The sequence below is a fragment of the Ixodes scapularis genome, unplaced genomic scaffold, assembly GCF_016920785.2.
Source record: "Ixodes scapularis isolate PalLabHiFi unplaced genomic scaffold, ASM1692078v2 PGA_scaffold5__190_contigs__length_132052651, whole genome shotgun sequence".
In the NCBI taxonomy this organism is placed as follows: Eukaryota; Metazoa; Arthropoda; class Arachnida; order Ixodida; family Ixodidae; genus Ixodes; species Ixodes scapularis.
In genome coordinates this window covers 13,054,081-13,071,514 of record NW_024609880.1, presented here as the reverse complement: position 1 = coordinate 13,071,514, position 17,434 = coordinate 13,054,081, and the positions used below count along the sequence as shown (strand labels likewise).

The 17,434-nt window shown below is 45.8% G+C and overlaps 1 protein-coding gene across 1 annotated transcript in view; it reads left to right on the top strand.

The window, feature by feature from the left end:
- Positions 1 to 17,434, top strand: part of LOC8040571 (DNA polymerase alpha catalytic subunit) — a 165,697-nt gene that overhangs the window by 43,729 nt on the left and 104,534 nt on the right. Inside the window, exons 15-18 of the mRNA XM_029966821.4 lie at positions 3,756 to 3,872; positions 6,642 to 6,726; positions 14,035 to 14,183; positions 17,115 to 17,228. Of these exons, the coding sequence (XP_029822681.2) occupies positions 3,756 to 3,872; positions 6,642 to 6,726; positions 14,035 to 14,183; positions 17,115 to 17,228 (465 nt within the window). The remainder of the gene's footprint in view (positions 1 to 3,755; positions 3,873 to 6,641; positions 6,727 to 14,034; positions 14,184 to 17,114; positions 17,229 to 17,434) is intronic.

Below are 17,434 nucleotides of genomic sequence, written 5' to 3'. Positions count from 1 at the left end.
GACGATGTCAGCGATGTCTGGAGCTAAAAGTCGCAAAAAAAGATTGAGGTACACCTAAGCATTCTTTATGAGTTGTGAATGCAAAAGCATGCAATCCGCTCGTCCGCTCCCTTTTTCGTCTGCTGCATACTTTTCGTCGAAGGTCGGCGCGTGTGCTCCCCTGGTGACCTTCGACACTCCGTGCTGATGGACACGCAGCGTCATGGGGTGAGCGGTCGTGGAAACTGACGAGCGCAGCTGCAATTGGGAGCCCCGTCAACGCGCGCCAGCCAATGGAACGAAGGAAATTATGCTGTTTTTTGCGCTTCAGACCGATGACGTCAGCTCGCTCTATAAAACAGTTAATGCTTTCGCATTAACTTAGCGAAACCTTGGCCTGGACGCGAAACGAGCACGTCTTGTCGAACCGCGCGCCCCTCGATGCAGGGAGCTCGCCCCGTCTTCGGTGTCGGTGTCGTTGTCGAACGATGACCGGTCTCGTACTCCTCGGAGGGGAGTGTCCGCATAAGGCACGAATCCGAAAAGTCGGCTGCACTCGATTAAGCGACGCTGAAGCTCGGGGAGGTTTGACCGATCGGACATCTTGCATCCCGAGAAAGTATCTGGTTGTCCTTTGACTTGTACACGTGACGTCTGAAAACAAAAACTTTCCGATTGGCCGTCTTGAAAGGGACAATGTCAGTGAACCAAGAGGAAAGCTCTCTGGAAATCCAAAATTGTCGTTTTGCACTGATAAAGGAATCTATACGGTCGAACGAATGCGCGTGGGTTACATCATGGAGGACTGGTAATCCAAATAAGCGTTGCATAGCGCAGAATTTTCGAAAAACGTTTCACGACCCCTCTAAGAGCAGTGTCACCTTTAAAGCACAAGTGTAAGCTTTCATAATATTTGGTGTTGTTTGTTTTTGCAGTTTCTAATATTAAAGTTGAGTTTGGTATGTTCATAAAACTTGGGGGGATATATTTTAACTAATAGACATACAAAGTGTCAAAAAAAAAATTACACTTTTTTTTTTTTACTGAAAAAATAAACTAGGCATTGTCGAACGCTCATTCTCTGCCCAGAGGCGCTGGAAGTCACAACCAGATGCCAAAGTTTCAGCCCGATCCGATAACTTAATCAAAAGTTATAAGTGATTTTCTGAAAATTTCGATGGGAAAATGGTGGCCGACGGAGTTTTCGAATACATGGGGCTCTATGGCACCGGGAACCGAAAACGGGCAAAGATGGGCTCGATTTTCACGTTTAAATTTTCAGAAAACGACTTATAACTTTTGAATGAGGTTTGGATCAGGCTGAAACTTTGGCACCTGGTTGTGACCTCTAGCGCTACCTTTGAGCGAGAATGAGCTTTGGTAATGCCTAGTTTTTTTTTGCGGTAAAAAAGAAACAAAGAAACTACATTTTTTTTGTTACACCCTGTATTTTAGGATATGCACTGGTTTTTGCTGGCATTTTACATAAATTATGTTTACAGGCTAAGTAAACTATCAGGTTTAAAAGTGGGGGGGAGAGAGGCTTTTTCCCAACTGAAGTATTGTAAAGTCGACTCTCATTAATTCAAACTCTCTTAATTCAAACTTGTGGATAATTCAAACTAAAACGAATGTCGCATCCTATGCGTCTCTATGAGAGGAAGCTCCCATTAATTCAAACTTTGCTTTATTTAAACAAATTTTCGGTCCTCCTCGAGTTTGAATTAACGAGATTCGACTTGTGGGATCTTGCTACCAACACAGGTACCGATAGAGTAACCAAAGGATTGTCTCAACAGCGGCGATATCTCAAAGGAGACGTCCAACCTAGTAGCGCGGTCCCCACATCTCCGCGGCAATATAGACGAACGTTCAGGGCTACATTACCGCGGGTCGGTTCGATTAATCACCTCTGTCGGTGCCAATGATCGACTACCTTGTCTCACTCTCTCGAATATAGCGTAAGAGAAGACACACATACCAGAGTAAGGACAGAGTCCAAGATCATTTATTAACATACTCTTCTATATGAACTACAATGTCCCCATCTAAAAATGCCCCCCGCGCCGGCAAGGTAAGAAAAGGTCCTTACCTGCCAGGCGCGGGGTTCCGGAGAGCCAAGACCGGGGAAGCATCGGAGAAGTCGCCGACACACGTCCTATCTCTTTCGCGGTCACCCGGACGAGCCCCTTTCCCGAAAGCGGGAAAACAAGAGGCGAAACCTCCTCGCCTGTCGGCAGTGATTCGCATCCGAGCGGGGGACGGAAAGAGGTCCCCCGGGAGAGAGTGAGAGGAGGGGCCCCCCAAGCCAGGCGACCCTCCGCCTCACGAACAGGTCGGAGCTCACGGCAAAGGAGCCGAGTGTTCCGACCCGCAGCCGTTATCACAGCCATCGGGGAGGGGAGACCATAGGAATCCCCACAGACTGTACTATGATTTATTGTTTAAGGGGGGACATGGGTCTTTGGAGCCAAAAACTTCCTAAAACTGCATTCTTTTGAAAATGGCAATGGCTGTTGTTGTTCTGAATCTACCAGGCTTCTAATTTTGTGGATGAATATTTGAGCTATACATCAATTTATAATGTCTAAACGGGCTGAATGTGTATTGAAGTTTACTGTAAAACATTATTTTTACAAAACACAATTTTAGGACTCATTGAAAATTTGCAGTAGGGCTATCTCAGCATGTAGCACAGAGAGAAATATAACTTTTCTTGAAATGTATAGCTAAATGTGTGATGCATACAATGTTGAGAGTAGATTTTTTAATATAAGCCTAGAAAAGTTATTATTTGATCTTTTGTTTTATTACTTGTTAGCCCTACACTGAGCACTGAACTTCAATGTGAGGTAAAATCACTTATAATGGATTTATCTTAAAAGTACTTCCAACATTGTATTCTCTACACCTCATAGTATATAGCCATGTGTTAAAAAAGATATTTTGTTGAGCAGTTTTTTTCCTATCGTTGGTCCAAACAAAGACAGGCAAGTTTTAATTACCTTGAGGACAATTCTACTGACTAAGAAAATGACCAGATATATGAAATCAGCACAAAAAGCTGAACAAGCTTGTGCAGTTTCAATGGGTTCGGTCATAAAATAAGAAAAAAAGCTCCAAGACCAGTGTTTCCCCTTAACCAGTTTTTAGTACCCACTATACATGGAACCTACTCTGACCAGAGCCTTATTCCTAAAAAGAAGACTGTGTTCTTTTTGCACTTATCTATTCTTGTTACAAACGGTAATGCGTAATATTGTCGAGTATCAAAGAGGAACCCTCAGTTATTATTAAAGATGAACTCATTTGGCGATGCATTCACTTTTTCATTTTTAAGTGATGTGCTAACAGGTATTTTCATCTGCTCCAAAAGTGTCAGTGGCTGCTCCAAAACAAAATATTTTGCCTGCTGCAGAACCTGCTCCAAACGGTCAAATGCCGCTTCCATCACTGGAGTATCCACGCAGGTTGACACCCTATCATTTTGTATTCAATAAACTTAATTAATCGTTCGTTCCAATAAATTGCCACATATTTTAAGACTTATCTTCTCGTGCCTCTACCTGCTCACATTTTAGAAAAAAACAATTGCGGGGCCTTACCACCTGAATGCTGCTTGTGCCAGTACACTTTAAGTGTGGCGACATTTAAATATGAGAATGCTCGTATGGCATCTGATAGTTTGCGATAGCCCTTAATTTCCGGGCTGTATGTAGCAAAGGTATGTTTACAGTTTGGTTGTCACACGGTGCTTTCTTTCTCTTTGTGCGCAGGTTGTCCTCAGCAAACCTGGGGACATCGTCGTAGCAAAATCGGAGTCTGCACCTCCACTTGTTGTCATGTCCCTGAGCATCAGGACCGTCCCCAACGATGCGACCAATCAGAATGAGGTTAGGCTTTTTATGCAGTGTTTAGTTACGTTCCGCAGGACTTCAATGCGAAGCACAAGTTTGTCTGCTTCTGCGCCGAGCTCTGATTGGCTCGATTGGAAGGATAGTGGGTAGATTTCAATGCTAGTTGTCTTCAGGTCTACGCCCTATCCTTCCAACAGAGCCAATCGGAGCTCAGTGTTCTGACACCACCACAACCCCGGCGCAAGAAGCAGACAAACTTGCGCTCTGCATACATTTTTGGGAGGGACCGCAATAAAAAATGCATGGCATAGTCGAGTTGTGGAGGGTTGTGGAGAACCACCTTAATCGTTCATGTACAACAGAGGTGGCCAAGCTGCGGCTCGCGAAGGGAATGAGAATGGGAGAACGGAACGCGTTTTAAATCGAAAGACAGGTTGCGGTTTGGTAGTCTTGTGCTACTGCAACCTTACGTACAGTTGGACTGCTTTTGACTCGGATAGATTGAAAGTAGTTTGAGTTTCGTTTATTGCTCCGGTCAAAAGTTTGCAGTCCCCCCCCCCCCCCCTCGCGGCTCTTGGACGTTTCGTGGTTTTGTTTGCAGCTCTTGGGCCGAGCCAGCCTGGCCACCCCTGATGTACAGGTTGTCTCTTTTCCTGAGCTGCCCATGAATTGAACATATATTCGTTCAAATGCACGTTTAATTGGGTGAAGTTGTGGCTGCAACTAAAAGGGCCATGGATCCTGCGACGACGACGAAAAAGTGGCTCTCCCATTGGCACCACCCACGGCGTCTGTCATACGGGCCGTTGATAAAACTCTAGATAAGAATATGCAATTAGTTTCGAAATTTTACTGGATCATTCCAGGAGAGCAGCGAAGTGAAATAAAATAAAATGGCAGGCCGTTGGGGTTTGAACCCCGTGCCTCCGCATGGCAGCTGTGTGTGTTGCCAACTTGGTCGTGCACATAGCAATATTAACCAGGAGAAAATCAGCAAGGTCTGCCTTAAGGGCCTCTCGAGTGAAGGCACTCTGTTTTAGCATTTGTAGAGGATGGAAAGTGTTTGCCACAAATCCAAATAAAGCTTGGGACAAACAATGATCTTACGCACCATACAGCTCAAGTGTCTCTACTCTGGAATGAATCTTATCTGTAACACTAGACCTCGGAGAGTTTGAAACAATCCACTCTGTATCTTGCAAATTTTGGTCACCTACAGCTGAAACTCGAGTGTCGAAAATTGTTACCCGAACAACCTGTCTGCTGACTCGGTTTATACAGTCAAACCCATTTATATTAAACTCGCAAAAAAGCTTCTACTAGTTTGATAAAGCAGGTAATTTGATATAAAAGATGGAATGAATTTGACTCTCAAAAATCTACTTTCTGCTGACATTACACAATGAAATAGTCTTGCATCTTCTGCTGCTTTTTCTTCATTGCATTTGTGATAGCGATAGTTTTCTATGCTATCGGTGGACTTCAAAATGCTGACGCCGCTGCCTTCTATATTCGCGCATTAGCGCCAAACTATGCCGAGAGCACGAAGCACGTCCGAGCAGGAGCGGAGCACCTCCTCCTGCAGAGCTCCGTTTTGTTCTGCAAGTTGGCTTTTCCCTAAGGCAGGCGGCCGCTATGGGGGAAAGCCAGCTAGCAGAGCAAGCTGTCTTTTTTCTCTTCCGGGCGGTCGCATCAACCGCCCGGAAGAAAGAAAAAGTCGGAAGACACCTAAGCACTTCTTACGAGTTGTGAATGTGAAAGCATGAATGTCCGACGATATGGATGCTAGAGGCGGCGCCATGTTCGTCGTCAGCGAGACGAGCAGAAGCACCACCGACGTGACGATATGGATGATGTAGGTGACTGCATGTTGGTCGGCGGCGAGATGAGCAGAAGCTTCCGAGTGCACGCCAACGTGTCCATTTTAACTGGCGGGGGGCCCGTAGTGGCATGGGGTTGCGGCGGTTAGTTTTATAGGTGCGCTGGCGGCACGGACACGCAGCGCCATCTGGCGACAGTCGTTGAAACTGACGTACGCAGCGGCCAGTGGGAGCCTCGTCGCCGCGCGCCAGCCAATGGGACCTTTGGGATCAGGGAAACTAGGTGCCGTTTTCACACTTTAAACTGATGACGTCGGCTCGCTCCTTGGGACAGTAGATGCTTTCGCATTAAAATAACATTTTCTGTTGCGGACGGAGCGGGGATAGGGAGCACGGAGCACCTTCTCCCTGTTCCCTCCGCAGGAGATTTTTCTTTCTTCAAAACAATCAACACAACCGCCCGGAAAAAAAAAAAAGAAAAAAAGAAAGCCAGCATGCTTTGCAGGTTGGTTTTCCCCCAATGGTGCCTGCTCGTGTTGGGGGAAAGTCAGCTTGCAGAGCGAAACGGCGCTCTTGGCAGTTCGATATATCGGTAGTGGCTGCTATTTTTGTTTGATTTAACCATAGTTTTTGCTATATATTATCACTGTAACATTACTGTGCACAAAAATTGGTCGATATGAGGGATAATTTAATGTAAACGGGTTCGATATGGTAGGGTTTGACTGTACAGTCTAAGCTCATTATAACAGACCTTGATTTTCATCAAGATTTCAGTCTGTTGTAAAAGGAGTATGTTGTATGCAGATATGAAGTTGAGTCAATGGTATGTAGAGGAATACCAACCGAACTTCACAAGTCGGTATGTTATATCCAAATGTCTGTTGTAACCAGGTCTGTTGTAATGAGCGTCGACTGTATTTTCCTTTGGCACTGTACGTTCATGCTGTTTTTGGGAACTTGTCCCTTCCTTGCTTGTCTTTAGGTAGTTGCTGTCTCTGTGCTGGCTCATCATACCTTCCCCATTGACAGGCAAGCACCTAGCCCGCTGTACCAGACGCATTTCTGCGGTGAGTTCTTTTCTCTCTTTTTCCATCTTTTCAGTGTGTTTCAGAACTGCTATTACTATTTTTCATCTTTTCATCATATCTCACACTTTGAAATTGGGTTCCAATCCCAGCACTATTGACATTTCATTTTAAGATCTTTGCTTTTCTCGCGTCCTTCCCAAAACAGTCGTGCCCGGTGAATCGATATTCTTTGTCGCACATTTGTTACCATACGCCGCCTGCATTCTGCGACGAACGTCGACTGCTCAATGACCTTCCTCTGTTAGGAACTGAATCAACACTCGCTGATCCGGCTTGGACGGATTCCCACTCACACTGGCCATGTTGTCAATGGTGTCCAACACAAACCAGACATGCGAGGGAAATGAATGCTTGCTCGCTTGGGCTCTGGTCTGCGGTAGTCGCTGTAATTGTAACATCATCGGGAACCTTGTGCGCTAGTCTACGTGACGCAACAGGAAAGGATTTCAATGGATCGTGCCTCAGAAAGTAAAATACACACTTCTTTTTTAGTTCTTATTTAAAAATTGGGGTTTATTTACTACAGTGCAGAAATGGCTCTGTTTACAAATGGACAAGAAAACCCTGACAGCGCCGCGAAGAAGAAATTCTTTCCAAGGAACCCGGGGGTTCTCCGAACTACCAAATTTTCTTGACTGTTCCTGTCCCTAAGTAAATTGTTCTCTGGCTTAAGGGGGACATCTGTCTTTGGTGTCAAAAAGTCCCTAAAATGTCAATCTTTTGGAAATGGATATTTTGAAATCTACAGCTACTTTTCTTCTGAATCTACCAGGTTTTTCAGTTTGTGAATGAATATTTGAACTATATATGAATTTATAATATCTCTGCGGGCTGAATGTGTATTAAAGTTGACTCTAATATGCCTCTTTCCCAAGACAAAAGTTTGGACTCCTTGCAAATTTGCAAGATGGATATCTAAGCATCTAGGGCAGGTAGGAGTAAAACGTTTTATGCAACATGTAGCTATATGTGTGAAGCATACAGTAATTCCTTGTTATAACGAAGTCAACGGGACGGCAAGAAAATTCCATTGAAGCGGTAATTTGATAAAAGCGATAGAGCCAAAAAAACAGTGCCAGCAGCCTTGGAGATAGACGGGAACACTGCGGAACACTCTGATCATATACAGTCAAACCCACTTATAACGATCCCACATATAACGACCTATCGGTCATAACGACCAGCTTTCAGAAAATGTATGACTCCAAGGCCCTATCCATCAAATTGGTCCAGATAAAACAACCGTTTTTCAAAGCATCATACTGTTACAACAAACTTAAAATCTGCTTTCAAAAAAAAAAAAAATCTTGCGCGCGCAAAAAAAAAAAAAAAAAAGATGAAGAGCTACATTTTGGGCGCGGCGCTCTGGGAGACTATCAAATTCGTTTCCACAGTCGCGCTGGCTTGGCTGGCCGCGCGGTATACTTCCCTGGGGAGGAAAGAAAACTACAAAAGCAAAAGCGCACTCCCGGGGTCGCTTAGTTCGCCGATTGGTCGATTGTGCGTGCGCGGGAAGGAGAAGAGGAGAAGGAGACAGTCAACTCTTGCCATGCTGCATTCATTTGTTTTATGTTTGCAAACTCTGTATTCAATGACGTCACATAACTAACTCTGACGCCTCTGAGTAGCCCTTATGCCCCACTCTTTGCTGACAGTTATGCGATGCGAAGAAGTGACGTCGTATTACCATTTTTGTTTACGAAGAGTTAACTCTCAAGTTCCCATCGGAAGGGACGTGTAAGTGAGCACATCGTCGTTCAGCAAAGGTGGCAACTGGAAACAGCAAACAGCCACAGCAGCTGTTTCTTTTTCTGTTCAGTACGTCTCAGTCGGCACGATTTCTGAAAGCAGAGGAGCGTGCCCAAGAAACGGAAAGCGATTGAGATTGGCACAAAGGTGAGCATACTTCGCGACATCCGCTCCGGAGTCAAAAACGCCGACGTCGCCAGAAAGTATGGACTTTCGAAGTCAACAGTTTCAACGATCGTCAAGGATGAAGGAAAGATTTTGGCTTCGGCCAACCTCAATGGAGGCGAACACAAGCGCAAGCGCCTACGTGAGGCGAAATACAAGGAAGTAAGGACGCGCTCTTCAAATGGTTCCTGGATGCATGAGGCAGAAATATCCCCATCTGTAAACTCCTGCTCATAGAGGAAGCGAACGACTTCGCATTTCTTTTGGATTGCCCGGAGTTCAGTCCTGGGGGCGGGTGGGTGCAACGCTTTAAGGAGCGCCATGGCGTCGTCTACAGGGCGATCGTTGGGGAGGGTGCAGCGGTCAACCAGGAAATGGCAGACAAGTGGCTGACTGACCACCTGGATGAGGTCTTTCAGTACAGCGACCGGGACATTTATAATGCCGACGAGATGGGTTTATTCTACCAGATGCTGCCCAGCAGGACCCACATATTGAAATAGGACAAGTGTGTTGGCGGGAGGAACAGCAGAGTGCGCGTGACAGTGCTACTTTGCTGCAACATGGACGGCAGCGACCGGCGGCTTCCTTTCGTCATCGGAAAATCAAAGAAGCCGACCTGCTTCCGCCAGTTCGTTCCTGTTCACTACACACAACAAGAAAGCCTGGATGATGCGGGAATTCTTCGGCGAGTGGTTCAAGGAATTTGACGATGACATGGCAGCAAAGAAAAGGAAAATCCTCCTCATTCTAGACAACTGCTCTGCACACCACATCTGCCCGAAGCTGCAAGCCATCGAGATTCTTTTCTTGCCACCGAATGCCACTGCAAGGTTGCAGCCCCTTGACATGGGTATCGTTCAAAACTTCAAGGTAATCTACCGATGCCGCGTGATCCAGCTGCTCTTGATCATGATCCGTTGCCCACTTCCTGGGAACCCCAAGCTACAAATTAACTTGTGGATGGCTGTACAGATGCTGAAGGGAGCCTGGATGGAGATAAGAAGCGAGACTTTGAGCAATTGCTTCAGGAAGGCCGGGTTCATGCGTCCATCGGCATTGCCGGCAGGAGTCGAGGGATAAGAGGCTGCCACTCCCGACGACCGAGAAGAGGTCGGGCAAGCCTGGAAGAAAGCGCTAGGCTAGACTGGTCGACGGGGCAGACAACCTCGAGGAATTCATTTTTGCCGACAAGGACTTATGGGCAACTGAAGAGCTTGACGACGCTGCAATCGTCCGCGAAGTGCGTGCCGCAGCCGGTCGTGAGGAGGCCTCGTCATCGTCGGACGATGACGACGGCGACGAAGACGCTTCTCCACCGCCGCCCATTGATACTGCTACGGCGCTGGAGTACATCACGACCCTGAAGGACCTCGTTTTCGCAAGAGGACTTCCGGAGGAATACACGTGCCACCTGGACAACCTCGGGAAGACACTTGAGCGCACTACGGTTCGAAAGCAGGCTGCGATCACTAGTTTCTTCAAATAAAGAGCTGGCACAGTAAACTACCAATACAGTCAAATGTCGTTAATTCAAACTCTCTTAATTCAAACATACGGATAATTCAAACTAACATGCAGATCCCAACCTGTGTGTCTCTAAGGGAGGAAACTCCCGGTAATTCAAACTTTGCTTTATTAAAACTAATCTTTGGTCCCCCTTGAGTATGAATTAACGAGATTGGACTGTACCAGCTTCATTATCCTTATTTATAACGTGTTTTAAAGGTAAGTCCAGGTATAATGAACTGCTGATATAACGACCACTTTTCGCGGCTCTATCGCGTTCGTTATAAATGGGTTTGACTGTACTTGATCAAACAAACCTTGGTTACGAACATATCGCGGTAGCTTTACCGAGTAAAAAAATAATTAAGTGGAGTTTTGTGATAATATGTTGGATTCCAGTGATGTAACCCACTCCCCTCTATAATGCCTCCGGGCCCTGAAAGAACTTTTTAATAAATAAAAAAATAAATAAATAAATTTCATCCGGGCAACAGTTCTCCTCGAACTGCTCCAAGCATCGCAAGAACACAAGTCACCGCTGCTGCAGTCCACTTTGTTTTAAAGCAGCCGTAGGATGTTTCGCGTCTCCGCAGTCATTGGCATTTCCTGAGATGCTTCTCTGACATCGCTTCATGTTTTCTCCGGCCGCACGTAAGGTATACAATCGCAACATCTGTGGCAAGAGCAACAACGGGAACATCTGCATCAACAAGCGCAAACAAATCAGCTTTCCTCGGTGGCTTTGGCAACGTGTTTTCACGCACTCCTGTAGAGATTGTTGAAGCTATGGAAATCTTGCGCCAGCTCGGGAAGCACGCTCGCGAGAGAAAATTTGACGTGCATGAAGCTGTTGGCGATCTTCCATCTTTAGGATGCGGGTGCGCTTTCTTCTGCATGAGAAACTTCTCGAACCCGTCCAATGCGCCTTGCTTGTTCTGCAAAATGGTGGACAGTGTCGAACAGCCAATGCCGAAATGTCGAATTCCTTGGCGATTTCGGATTTGGGCTTGCCACTTTTATTAACCTCACTGATCTAAATGACTTTCGGTTACCACTCCCACTCTCCCATGCGACGCACGTGTTTGTGTAGTACACCGCAAGCGCGCCCGCGCCAGTGCGCACGTCGGGAGCTCCCGAAGGGATGATCTCCTCCGGGCTCCATCCCTCCCAGGCACGTGATTTGTGACATATCTCCAGTATCTCCCTTAGAGATCATTATCGACCGTAGAGGTAGGGATAGGCGACCTCTTGGGGGAGGGCATCTAATAGGATTTATGGCAGGCACGAAAGCAGCGGTGCAAGTCCTACCTGGAAGGTATGTCGGCCTTCGCAGCAGGCACGGGTAGCGAGATATTGCGAGCTGATCTGACAGCATGGGGGTCACATGGGCTTCGGAAAGATGCATCACATTTGGTGTCACGAGGGGTGCTAAGCTCTCGGGGATCTTTTCCCTTAGTATTTTTAAGTGTTGATTGCAGCTGGTTTTAAGCGCTTCTTACCGTTCACGTGTGTGCTGCGGAGAAACATCTTTGGAAGCGAGCTCTGTGGGTGTTGCTTCTCTGCAGTGCACCGATGCTCGGGAAGAAGGACGTACAAGAGGGCTAACCCCTTCGCAATAAACATTTAGAAAAGTATGAAATGTTGTGCTTAGGAGAAAAACACACTGTCAAGATGGGACAGTGCTCGTGCACGTCTTGTGTATTTAAACTGAAACGGAATCTTTGTGAATGTTGACATCTACACTGTTGTAAAATTTTCAAAATTAAACTGGCAATTATGCAAAAGTATATGTTCGGCAGATATTCCCTACAACCTGCATTCATTGTCAGTGATTTTTTTTTTTTTTAATTTGAGATGGAAGCATATTTGCATATATAGCAAGTTTTATAAGTCCTCTCGATTATGTGTAGCTGGGCATTTCTGTAGTTAAATTTTATGTCAAATCTATCATTTACTTGCCATTGCAATGTAGGCATTGGACTCCATGAGTTAAGTTAGATTAAAACTAACTTGACTTTGGTATGGACAAGGGAACAATCTTTATGAGTTCAGCTAGGTTTTCATTTAAAGGGGCACTGACACATCAAAATCATATTTTTTTTTATTATCCGAAACGATTGAAAACGATGCCGGGACATTACCCTCAAAATTTGAGATTTGGGAATTCAGTATTCGTGAAGTAAAAAAACAATTTCCAAATGCCGAATTCGAAGTTCCCGCGCGATCGGCGCCGGTGCCTTGACGTCAAAAATCGCGGAGACCTGAGAGTCGACTTCCTTTCACCACTCCCGGCTGTTGCCATGGCGACCCAAAGCGAGGAGGAAAGGAGCGAGCGCCCGCGTTGAGGGAGGCGGACCGGTTTTGAGCGGTGTCGCCTGTTTTCCGTTGGAGGTTACAAATCCAGGAGACGGCACCACAACGAACTCCCGATTTTTGGTATTTCAAAAAGAAGGGCCGTAGCGCGTTCGCAATTGCGTTAAAAAACATGTTTTAGGATTGCCGTAATTTAATGTTATAGAGATGTCGCCTACAAAGCTTCTAAATTTCCTGATTTTTGACGTCACCGATCAAAAGAAGCGAGGAGGCGAGAGGCGGGAAAATCAAACGCCAAAAATAAAAAGGCGCGCGCGCGCGCGGAAAAATTTTTTTTCGCGATGCGGTTTTTTTTACGTTTCTATGACTGCAACTTGCATCGTTTTAGACAATAAAAATAAATACGACCTTTGGGGTGTCAGTGCCTCTTTAAGCATGGTGCCACATTAGTGAAAGGATCGGATAAACTATTCAATGTTCTGTTAAAAAATATTCGGATAAAACCACTATTGGCTGCGAACTCAAAATATACTTTTTGCACACGCCTAACTAATGGTATTATCTAATTCATGTCTCGCAAAATGCTGAGAATATTACAGCGGAGCTGTTAAGGGCTAGGTTCCCCAGGATCATGTCCGGTATGTCGACACAAACCTACCTTAACAGCTACCCCCATCTATAATCGACGGCGGCAAGCACACAACCAGTATGGTTGCCGCCGTCGCTAGTAGGTGGCGCCAACCTTTCCAACTATCATAGAAGAATGGATATTTAGGCGGCGCATTGGTGGGAATTCATCGTAGGAAACAGCCTGAAAAACAGACGACAAAGATGAAGCACACAGTGTATCGAGTACATCTCCGCTGGTCTTTCTTCTTCACGAGAGTGGAAAGGCTGTGTTTTTGTGGAGATCACTGTTTTTTTTAAAAAGAAAGCTAAAGAGGTCCTTAAATTCTAAAAAAACTGAAAGATTTATTGTAGGCACCTTGAAAAATATGTTTTAAAATTTATTTCAATCTTTATAGTATGAGCTTCGTAATTGCCGATTAAAATTTCCGTGCAACCCTGCTGTTGTGGTGTGCTGAGAGCGGAGAGCAAAACTAGCGAAAGTGACGTCATCAACGAGGTCGGGTGGTCCTTGTTCGCCACTAATCTGGCTCGAGGTTGCCTACAGTGACGTCACAATCCTTCAGACAGATAACAGGTGGCAGAGAAACTTGCCCCATTCCCTGCAAAAATCGCTGCGCATGTTTAAAAAAAAAGAGCAGTTTATGTTTATTTTTGCTCCAGTTAAGTGCGGTAACTGAATTCACGGGGCAAAAGGTTATAGAAGTCCGCTTTAACTCAAATTTTGCGAAAATGGTTCAGCTTTCATTTAAGTTGCAGAAAAAAGAATGTTGTAACTGAATGGGATACTTCCAAAAGCCACAACTGCAAATGTATGAGCTACACCGCTACACTCATAGTATTCCGGAAACCTGAATGCCCAATTGGAGTTCAACAAAGTGCTTCTCAGTGTCGTGGTGACATCCTGTCGCTGACCATTCCCAGCCCTGTCCAGGCCGAGCGGCACCCTGTTCCCGTATGGATTCAGCGGGTCCATGTGCAAGCACACGACGCTGGAAGTCGTGGACTCTGAACGTTCTCTCCTGATCTTGTTTGCTGCCAAGCTCCAGAGACTTGACCCGGACATTATTGTGGTATGGGAAGTCTTCTCTCTACTGCACGCGTCTCGGACACCGTTGTATGCAGCGAGACCTTGAAAATAGGAGTTCATCGAAACCATAGAAAACATACTACAGTATAGACCACTTACAATGTAACCGCTTATACAGTGTAGACCGCATATAACGTATGTCGCTGCGCCGGTTGGTCGGCGGGCTGTTCCAGAAACCGCACTATAACCGGTATTTCCCTTCGCGCGCCTGCATTTTAAGCGGTACGTAATTACATGGAGTTCTATGGGAGGCGAACCGGTGGTTTAAAAAAGCCGCGTTATGCCCGGTCCTGCACTATAAGTGGTTACGTTGTAAGCGGTTTATAAAGGATGCGAATTTTCACGCGTTTTCATCACCAGAGAAAAGTGATTAGGGTTAGCAATCCTGAACGCTCGCAACGTTCGTCCGCAACCCGCGACGCCGTTAGCTGCGCCAGACAGGTGATTTCTAGGCATTTGTGTTTTCGAACATCGCCCGGATTTTTTATTTGGAGCATTTCACGCCTGTGCTCAAGTTGAAGGTATTTCTGGCGCGTACCGTATAAAGGATGCGAATTTTCACGCGTTTTCATCACCAGAGAAAAGTGATTAGGGTTAGCAATCCTGAACGCTCGCAACGTTCGTCCGCAACCCGCGACGCCGTTAGCTGCGCCAGACAAAAGTCGCTGATTTCTTTCAAAATGTGTGACACACTTGAGACAGAACTGTACTAGTCTGGTGAAATAAAGACTTTCCTCAAACAAAGCATTATTTTTCATCTAACATAAAATAAATTCTTTTACAAAGGTAAGTTGTCTCATGGCACATATTTTGGCCTGAAAAATTGATGTTTTGGTTATAGCATGGTACGGCTTATAGTGTGGATTTTCGCGACTCCCGCGACATACGTTATATGCGGTCTACACTGTATTTACTGGTTGAAGAAATCCTAACTTGTAACCTGATTGCCTGCTTCATGATTGGAAGTTTCTCGCAACATGGTCAGCACAGTGTGATGTAGATCAACTTAACAGAACTGGAAGCCTCTGGCATGAAAAAAACGGGGCAGTTTATGGATCCTCGCTTGAGCTTAGCTGGAAGCATTCTTCTTGAAACTACCCGATACAGTCGCCGACCGATTTTCGGACTCGGAGGGGACCCCAAAATTGTCCAAATAATCAAGCGCTCTGAAAAACCTATTTCAGCCAAAATATCAAATTGCCATACATATTCCACTGCGTATTGGCCACTTTCCTCTTGCTTGATGTCAATTTTAAGTTCTCTTGCAACTTTTGCTTTATATTGTTCACTTTTCAGTTGTTTGTTGATCTGTTCGATCATGGTGCTGCGCTTTGTCGGCGCCTTCGTTGGCACAAACAGCAAAGTTATGGTTGGCGCCATTTGGCACCATTTTTGAGACAATGTTTAGTCCACCAATCTCGCTTCAGTACTAATCCTATCGGCAGAAAACCTTCGCGCTCAAAGAACATGAGAACGGTAGACAGTCGCTCTTCTCGCGGTCACAGTCGAAAAACACGGACCACGAGAAGAACTGGAAGAGCCATAAGATTGAGCTGACGGCGGTTGTTGGCTATAGCGGAACCGGAAAACCCGACTGTAGCCTCAACCCATCTTGTTTATTGTGTAGGGCATGGTATTGAGGCTACAGGGCAATATCAAAACAACCAAAAATAGCGGCAACTAAGCTCTCGCGCTATCGTGGCGGCTGTTTTGTGGCTGTAAACTCAGGAAATCACGCAAATTATGTCCGAAATATCGAGCAAGAAGCTTTATGGCATCCGAAATTTCGGTCACTGTTATACATTAACTCTATGGTGTGAGTGAGGGTTCAGCGAAAACATCCGACGTGCCCGAAAAATCGGTCGGCGACTGTGGGGTGTAGTTGGACCTTGAAAATCGGAGAGAGTTGGCTCCTTAGAAAAGTGCTATAGTATATTGAGGAAAGTCGAGGGGTGTACAGAGAGAGCACATGTTTTTTTCAAACTGCCTTTATAGATGCATTTCGGTACAAGGCGAACTGTGGAAACAGAGTTTTGACTAGAGTTTCCTGACACCGTTTTCAACTGAAGTCTGCTTATTTTCTCGTAAAAGAGTGTTATGACCCGACCATAAGGGGCCCTGAAGGGTTTCAGAAATATGGTCACAAAGTTAAAAAAGCATCCGTTATCGTTGGGTTTGTCAGTTAGTGGTTCCAGCTCTTTAATGAGGTCAATGCTTGCTTTAAAGTTGTTTTTTTGTTGAGGTGGTCACGTTCAGGCTCATAGCCATGGGGAAGCATGGGCAAACGAGGACACTAGTATTTGTGTTTTTGTTACACGTCTGGGATTTGAACTTTTGAGGTAAAAATACACTCTTTGCTTTTTGTTCATACCACAGTAAACCATAGATAATTTGGAAATCGAGAGAAGTTCATATGTAAAAAGTTCTGTTCACTGGGAATTCGTTAGGAGGTTTTCTGTGACTCGACGGTTCATAAATCAAGCTTACCAAAGGCTTGAGGTCTAAAGGAAGTTACTGCACGTCGGCTCGTGTAACCCGTTCAAATATTTGTGAGCCTGAGACATAATACACAATCCTAGGACGTCCAGTGTTTCAACTCATGGCTATGTGTGATCTTACTATAGTCGATGGCAGGTTAAGAGCCCACTAGAAGCTTCGTCCCCAGACCGTTTCCTTCCACCAGGCTGCATTTTGGAGCACCGCATTTCATTGAGTAGCCTCAACTGAAACGAAGTTTGGAGAGGCAACTCTCGACCGAGTCAAACCGGTTTTGTACATCTATTGTAAGATTTCATCGAGATGACGGCCGGGGATCTTGCGCCGAAAGAGGTGCGGGAAACTCGGCGGCTTCGTTGCGGTGTTGGCGAGGGTGGTTCTCGGAGCCGCCGTGCCCTAACATCCCCTCCGACGCCAGGGCCACGACGTCCAGAGCTACGACCTGAACGTCTTGCTGCACCGAATGATCACCAACAAGATTCCCAACTGGTCCCGGCTTGGACGACTCAAGCGGGGGAACGCGGCAGTGCTGGTGAGACTTCCTCTTCGTCCGTTCGCTCGTACCGTATACCCGTTTGGGCCGTGGCGGTTTTTTATGGCGAGGAACGGTTGTTGCCGCTTGTCATGTCGAAATACCGTCTCTGCAAAAAATTGCATCACACTGGCACCCAGATGACTACCGCAAAGTTCTGAAAGAACGCCCACCCAAAACGAAGAGATACCTAAATGGTGAAAAAC